The sequence below is a fragment of the Peromyscus maniculatus genome, chromosome 21, assembly GCF_049852395.1.
Source record: "Peromyscus maniculatus bairdii isolate BWxNUB_F1_BW_parent chromosome 21, HU_Pman_BW_mat_3.1, whole genome shotgun sequence".
NCBI classification, from domain to species: Eukaryota; Metazoa; Chordata; class Mammalia; order Rodentia; family Cricetidae; genus Peromyscus; species Peromyscus maniculatus.
In genome coordinates, this window is record NC_134872.1 from 35,021,612 (window position 1) to 35,029,918 (window position 8,307).

The 8,307-nt window shown below is 52.5% G+C and overlaps 1 protein-coding gene across 1 annotated transcript; it reads right to left on the reverse strand.

The window, feature by feature from the left end:
- Positions 1–4,344: 4,344 nt before the first annotated feature.
- On the reverse strand, positions 4,345–7,512 carry LOC143269917 (uncharacterized). The gene has a single exon (XM_076557340.1). The coding sequence runs from the start codon at positions 6,355–6,357 to the stop codon at positions 4,345–4,347; it is 2,013 nt and encodes a 670-aa protein (XP_076413455.1). The 5' UTR covers positions 6,358–7,512.
- Between the last annotated feature and the right edge of the window lie 795 nt (positions 7,513–8,307).

Sequence of the window (8,307 nt, forward strand, 5' to 3'; positions counted from 1 at the left end):
TAAGCTTAATCGTAAACACAACTCCCTGGTCCCGTCTTGTCATGTAAAGTCTAAGTCCCCATGTTTTACCTTTAATCCAGTCTTGTGTGGTCTCCCTTCCCTTCTGAGTGAAAGATATATTCAGGGGGTTGCATGTGAAATTTACACAGGGACCCTCCCCCTTCCAGTAAGTGTTATCTCTTCCTGACGTGACAGTTCCCCAACAATGTCCTTGGGTAAGGGGACGCCACGAGTGGCTTTTTTCTTGGGTAGCTCTTTTTACCCTAATGAGGTCCCAAGTGGATGAAGGCTTCCAATAGGTATTCCCAGTTGTTTCACATCCCCATGTTTTACAGAAGTAACTTTCATAACCCCCACATTGGCTAATCATCTTTTTGTCCCTACCATCCCGGGGGCAGACGTAGAAGGGTAGTTGTGACAGGGCTGCCCTGGCTTCAGGGTGACCACATCCGTATTTTCCGTCATTACATTTGCAAGTTCCCTTACCGTCCTGACAGACGTCTGGTGCTCTGGGGTTCATGGGGTCAGTGGTAGGGATGTCCCAGTCCTCTGACCCCGCTGCTAATTGGCAGAGATCTGGATGTAAGTTAGGCCACCATGTAAAGGGGGTGTGAAGGGCGGTTGTTTGCCAGACCGTCTCCCCAGTTTGTGAGACAACCTGCCAGGTAATTTTCTTAACCAGGTGGGGGCTCTCTGGTGATGCCCCTCCTAATGTCAGGAGGAGGACTATTAGGGGGATCAAGGGGACCCCCGAGTGAGTCTTATCTTGAGTGGGTTCGAAGAGCGTTGAACTTTCCATGTTGATGTCTCGGTGTCCTCAGCTTCGTCGGGTTCCTTGGCAGCCTTCACATGTGACGCGTGGACCCAAGCCGCTATCCCGTCAACCTTGAGTGCGGTGGGAGTAGTTAACAGGACGGTGTAGGGTCCTTTCCACCTCGGTTCTAGGTTCTTGGATTGATGGCGTCGGACCCAGACAGAGTCCCCAATCTTGAATGGATGAGGCACCACCGGGCGATTCAGTTGCTCCCGGTATGCATCCGCCAGGGGTTTCCACACCGTCTTTTGCACCAGCTGGAGGGCTTGGAGGTGTGCCTCTAGGGTAGGGCTAGTGGCAAAAGAGGAGATGTCAGGGTGAAGGAAATTTACAATTGGTGGGGGAGCTCCATACATAATCTCGAACGGGGTTAGGCCATGAGGCCCAGGAGTGTTCCGGGCTCGGTAAAGGGCTAGGGGGAGTAGGAGCACCCAATCTCTAGTGCCAGTTGCAAGCGTTAATTTGGTTAAAGTCTCCTTAATGGTTCTATTTGCACGTTCTACCTGTCCTGAGCTCTGGGGGCGGTATGCACAATGAAGTTTCCAATCAATCCCCAGTAGCCTGGCCACCTTCTGACTTACCTGGGAGACAAAGGCGGGCCCATTGTCTGACCCCAATATCTGGGGCATTCCATACCTGGGAAAAATTTCTTCCAGGAGCTTCTTGGTTACCACGTTAGCGGTCTCCTTCTTGGTAGGGAAGATCTCCATCCACCCTGAAAATGTGTCTACAAAAATCAGAAGGTATTTATATCCATATAGTCCGGGTTTTACCTCGGTGAAGTCAATTTCCCAATGGACTCCTGGGCGGTGACCTCGCAGGCGGCTCCCTCTGCTCAGATGGGCTTTTCCTGGATTAACTTGGGCACAGGCAGGGCAGCTGGAAGTCACCTGTTGGAGGACCTGTTCCTGATTCAATAATACAGTACCCGAAGTCTCATCAGCCAGAAGGGCCCTCATCTTGTTTTTGCTCAGATGGGTTAACGCGTGGAGGAACTTGAGCATATATTTGGTATGGGAGGTTGGCATAACTAATTTGTCATCCATTATATAAGCTTGTCGCTCGGGGCTCCATCTCGCCCCAATTTTCTTCGCTAGTTCCTGGTCCTCCGGGCTGTAAGACATGGGGTCTCTACTTGGCTGTTGGTCCTGCAAGACCAACAGCTGGTCGCCCCTTGGGGGTTGTAAGGCGACTGTCCGGGCTGTTAGATCAGCCAGCCGATTTCCCCGTGCCACGACAGAGTCATCTTTTTGGTGCCCCGGACAATGTATGATGCTGAGCTGATGCGGGAGGAACAATGCCTTTAAGAGTTCTAAAATTTCTTTTTTGTTTTTAATTTCCTTACCCTCCGAGGTCAAGAGGCCTCTTCTTCTGTAGATTTCTCCATGTACATGAGCAGTGGCGAAGGCATATCTGCTGTCAGTATAAACCATGAGTCTCTTACCTTCCGCCATCCGGAGGGCCTGGGTCAGAGCGATCAGCTCTGCTCTTTGGGCCGATGTTCCAGGCGGCAGCGGTGAGGCCCAAACTACCTCTGATTCGGTGGTAACAGCTGCTCCGGCCCTCCGTTCTCCTTCTTGGTAGAAGCTGCTCCCATCCGTGAACCAGATAAAATCTGGTTTCGACAGCGGTTGATCTGTTAGGTCAGAGCGGGTGCCATGGACCTCCGCCAGAATCTGGAGGCAATCGTGCTCCTCGGATGGGTCTGGCAAGGGCAGCAGGGTTGCGGGGTTGAGGGAGACAACTGGTCCGAACACCACTCGGTCTGTGTCTAGCAACAGAGCCTGGTAGTGGGTCATCCTGGAATTTGAGAGCCACCTGTCTGGGGGCTGCCGGACCAGAGCTTCCACCGCATGAGAGGATAACACAGTTAATGGCTGTCCCAAAGTCAGTTTCCCTGCATCCTTGAGCAAAACAGCAATGGCGGCTACCATGCGCAGACAAGGGGGCCATCCTGCAGCTACCGAGTCTAATTTCTTGGATAAATAAGCTACAGGTCTCTTCCATGGCCCCAATCTCTGTACCAGTACCCCTTTTGCAAAGCCTGAGTTCTCGTCCACGAACAGTTCAAAAGGCTTGGTCAGATCTGGCAGGCCAAGGGCTGGTGACTCAAGTAAGATGTTCTTAATTCGTTGAAAGGCCTGTTGCTGCTCCTCTCCCCAGTGGAACATGGTCCCAGGCTTGGTGAGAGGATACAGGGGGGCAGCCATTTCAGCAAAACCCGGGATCCAGAGGCGGCAGTAGCCGGCTGTACCTAGGAACTCCCGCACCTGGCGGGGGTTCCTTGGAGGGGGTATGGAGAGTATGGCCTCTTTCCGTGCTCTCGTGAGCCATCTCTGTCCTCCCTCTAGGGCATAACCCAAGTAAATGACTTTGCTTTGGCAAATCTGAGCCTTCTTAGCCGAAGCCCGATAGCCCTTCTGTCCCAGTTTAGTCAAAAGGGCCCGAGTGCCCCTCTGACATTCAGCCTGGGTTCTGGCTGCTAGGAGGAGGTCGTCCACATATTGGAGCAAGATTAAGGCCGGGTGTTCAACCCGGAATTCGGCTAAGTCTGAGTGTAAGGCTTCATCAAAAAGAGTCGGGCTGTTTTTAAACCCCTGGGGGAGCCGAGTCCAGGTCAACTGTCCTGAAAGTCCCATCTCTGGGTCTCTCCATTCAAAAGCGAACAGTAGTTGGCTCTGGGGGTGCAATCTCAAACAGAAGAAGGCATCCTTCAAGTCCAGTATCGTATACCAAACGTGGGTTGGCGGAAGAGTGCTGAGGAGGTTGTAAGGGTTTGGCACCGTGGGGTGTATATCTTCAACCCGTTTATTAACCTCCCTCAGGTCTTGAACCGGTCTATAATCCCCTGTCCCAGGTTTCTTTACAGGCAGGAGGGGGGTATTCCAAGGTGATCGACAGGGCACAAGTACTCCCTGGTCCAAAAGTCTCCTGATGTGCGGTTTAATGCCCTCGTGGGCTTCCCGGGACATAGGATACTGTTTGATTGAAACGGGAGTGGCGGAAGCTTTTAACTGAATAACAAGTGGGGGTTGGTCGCGAGCCAGCCCCAAGCCGCCAGTCTCTGCCCATGCTGAGGGAAATTCCCTCAACCAGTCCTGCATTTCTTGTGGTGGCTCCTTAGAGGGCTCAGATTCAAACAGGCGGTATTCCTCTTCCAGTTTTAGGGTTAGGACTTGTAGGGGGGTCCCTTTGGGTCCTGTCACAGTCGACCCCTTATCATCAAAATAGATCTGAGCCTTGAGCTTAGTCAACAGGTCTCGGCCCAATAATGGGTGAGGGCAGTCAGGTATATGCAAAAAAGAGTGGGTTACCTGTCCAGATGCCAGCTGAACCTTTCTCTCGGTGGTCCATCGATATCTCCTGCTACCTGTGGCCCCCTGGACCAAAGCTGTGCGGTCACTGAGAGAGCCCCCGGTGTGGGTCAGGACTGAATGTTGAGCCCCGGTGTCCACCAGGAAGGTCACTGGCTGCCCCCCAATCTTGAGAGTTATCCTAGGCTCAGGGGGGGGCTCCTGGCCTTGACCTCCCTAATCCTCCAGATTGAGGAGGTCCGTGGCCCTTGACTTAGGCTTCCGAGACTCTTGAGGCTTCTTTGGGCAGTCACGAGCCCAATGTCCTCTCTCTCTACAGTAAGCACACTGGTCTTTGTCCAGTGGTGGCTTTCTCCGATCTTTCTTCCTAACTCCCTCGCTGACCTGTCCCTGAGATACTACAGTGGCCAGGACTTTAGTTATTTCCCTATGACGCTTTTTATCTCTCTCTTCCTGCCTCTGCCATAATCTCTCTTCCCGCTCTTCAGGAGTTTCTCTCTTATTAAACACTTTTTCTGCCTCTCTCAATAAATCTGACAAACTGAGTGAATGCAATCCTTCTAGTCTCTGTAACTTGGCCCTTATATCTGGACTTGACTGATAGATGAAAGACAGTATGACACCCGGCGCCTGTCCTGTATCTTCTGGATCGTACGGGGTATACATTCTGTATGCCTCTCTAAGTCTTTCTAAGAACGCTGCCGGCGTTTCCTCCTTTCCCTGGGTTACATTTCTAACCTGGGCCAGATTGGTAGGGCGTCTAGCTGCCCCTCGGAGACCCGCCAAGAGCAACTGGCGATAGAGACGTAGGTGCTCCCTACCTTCCGGGGTCGCGAAGTCCCAGTTCGGGCGGGTGAGGGGAAAGGCTGCGTCAATGATATTAGGCAATTGGGTGGGTCTTCCATCTTCTCCTGGAACCCGCTTCCGAGCCTCCAGGAAGACCCACTGCTTTTCCTCCACCGTCAGGAGGGTCTGCAGTAACTGCTGACAATCTTCCCAAGTGGGCTTGTGGGTCACTAAAATGGACTCAATCAGGTTAGTCAAGGCAACAGGGTCCTTAGAGAAAGGGGGATTATGTTGTTTCCAGTTGTAGAGATCAGACGCTGAAAACGGCCAGTATTGGAGCTGGTGGTTAGGACCTTCCCTAAGGGGAAAGGCTCTGGACTCCTTAGCTGGCTCGTCGCGCTTTCCTCGTAGGCGACCGGCAATTGGGGAGGGAGCCGGAATCTCATCTTCCCTCTCTCTCCTTGGAGGCTGTTCAGGCGCCTCCGGGGGGGCCGTCGGTCCCTCCGGTGCCATTGCAGGGGCCACCGGTCCCTCCGGTGCCCGATTCCCTGGGTATGGTGGTGGGTCCTCTGTGAGGAGGTCAATAAGAGGTGAATTGGGGTCCGGGGGGAGGACGGGAGCCTTAGGGGAATCCTTTCGTGGGAGAACAGGGTAAAGGGAGGAGGAAGGAGAGGCGGGAGGGAGCAGTGGTTTGGCGCTCATCAGTGGCGCCGTCCCTCCTGAGCCCCCTTCCCCAAATCGGGGCTCCCCAGTCGTCCCAGAGCCGGTCGGGGAGCAGTCTCCCGCCGATCCCATCCCCGGCCCCGCCTGAGCGCCGGCACCATAACCTGCGGCCGCCTGCGCGCCCGCCTGCGCGTTCCCACCTCCCACAGTCGCCTGCGCACCCGCCTGCGCGTTCCCACCTCCCACAGTCGCCTGCGCACCCGCCTGCGCGTTCCCACCTCCCACAGTCGCCTGCGCACCCGCCTGCGCGTTCCCACCTCCCACAGTCGCCTGCGCCGGCGCGGCGGCCTGCGGGGAGAGGAAAAGACTTGCTGGTGTGGGGTTAGGGAGGAACAGGGAGTGGGAGGGATCCGCCGATCTGGCTTCCTCGGCCCCGGGATTCGGCGAGCGCTGCTGTTGCCGGGGGGCCGAGGGGAAGAGAAACGGCTTAACCCATGGGGGAGGTTCTGTTGTCAGGAGTCTCCACATGGCAATGTATGGGACCTGGTCCGGGTGGCCCTGGGGACTGGAAGCAAAAACTTTTCCCTCCACCTGTGAAATAAGACTAAGGTTAAAGGTTCCCTGACGAGGCCATCCTACATTCATTTTAACCCAATCGGCCTCGCAAAGAGTGATCCATTTTTTCTTCTTGATTACGACTCCTTCGTTGTTGGCTCGTATCTTTACGTCTGACCAGTGTTTAAGCGTGAGGCTCAAGGGGGTGGTGACAGTCTGTCCCATGGTTGTCTCTAGGAGGAGAACGGTTAAACAGAAAACAAGGAACAACAAACCAATACAAATAACACTGACACGCGCTGCGCGGCTTCGGTTCCAAACCGAAAGCAAAACCTCAGAAGGAGACTGCGAGGGTCCAACCCCCTCTTCTCCAACCAGCACAACGTATCCCTCTGATACGTGAGTGGCCCCAAAAAACCGTGCCCCAGAGGGCAATACAGACCGTGCCTCAGAAGGCACTTCAGACCGTGCCTCAGAAGGCACTTCAGACCGTGCCTCAGAAGGCACTACAGATTCCCGTGGAATTCCTTCCAGGGTTTCAGATTTCCCTAGGACGTCTCCTAGGGTTCAGCGGCGAAGTCCAGGCCCGTCGGCCCCCTCTTTCAGATCCACTGACACAGACAGATTATCAGACGCAGGCGCGGAGACAAACAAACAACATTCAACACTTAGGCAAACAGACAACACTCAGACTGGACAGGGATGACATAAACCAAGGCCGGCCGGCTTACCTCCTGATGGTGGGTCGGTGGTCCCAGGGAGGGGTCTCAATCCCCGTACGGGCCACCAAATGAAAGACCCCCAGGGGAGATCTTCCCTCAGGGAGAGACCCCGGACCCGGGAAACACACCGAAACCACAGATCAGATGCAAACAGCAAGAGGCTTTATTAAATGCACAGGTACCTGGGGCCAAGTCTCTCAGAAGACTTGCGCGCCTACCGAGGGCAAAGGGGACTTTTTATGGGATTTCAGGGGCAGAGGCGCGGCTACAGAAGCGAGAAGCATAGTTACAGGGTCCCTATTGGCTGTTTTACAGAGGGCCAGGGTGAACTTGGGGTCGCGTTCTTTAATTATCAGAAGTTTGATGTGTGGCTGACTTGGCCTTGCCCAGGCCAGCTGCCTATTCTTCAAGGCCAGGGGCCCGCCATAAAATATCAACTGTCTTACTCCCAAGGCTGCTGACCCAATTATCCCCTATCTTAGGCCCGATGGCTGACCATAGTTATCTTTTTCTTCCAAGGCCGGCTGGCTAGTTAGTCACAGCTGTGAACTCCTGTTTTTCTGATTCCTGCAGAATGGCGTTTCTAAGGCCAAGTTATTGGGGGGGCATAACATCGGCCCAACGCCCCATATCCTCATAATGGAGCGGGGGTCTTTCACCAGCATCTGGATTGTGATACTATGATAGGGTTTGCTCTAGGGGAAGTTCTTTGTACTTTGTTTGCAACTGCTTGTAAACCTTAAACAATTTCAAATGTACATCAAAAAGTCTATTTGTGGCATATCTATGCACTGGATAATGGTGTTTTGAAAACTTTGTTCAACATATGTGATGGCAGTCTTATATGATCACATCTCCTAGTGACACAATAATTTCTTTTTGCTATGAGAAATGGATGAAGGAGGTTAAACTTATATAACCACAGACATACAGACATACAGGCACACACACACACACACACACACACACACACACACACACACACACACAAACCCCTGATGCTTGTTTTACCATTGTTTTTCTTTTAAATCCACACTGCTTCATCTCAGAAGAAAGCCTATTAAGACAGTGTGTTACAAAACTTGATGATTCTTGTCTACTTTTTGTGAGATTTTTCTGCATTTTTAAATTTGTCATTGACAGAACTTTAAGAGATAGAAACTTAAGTATCACCTGACAAAATAACCAAATCTATAGATTTTAGTTGATGCTAGATCCATCTAATCAACACTGAACAAAAGAGTGACTATCATATCCTCAGAATGGGAATTACCTGCTAACACACACACACACACACACACACACACATACACACACACACACACACACACACACACACACACACACACACACACACACACAAAACAACACAGCTAAACACCTGGTGATTTTTAAAGGTCAGCTTACATTTTCTGGTCTATGCAATTAATTGAATTTGTTCCTTGAGTCTTAA

Excerpts from the sequence above, each read along its gene's own strand:
- LOC143269917 (XM_076557340.1), bottom strand. The coding sequence starts at position 6,357 with ATGGGACAGACTGTCACCACCCCCTTGAGCCTCACGCTTAAACACTGG.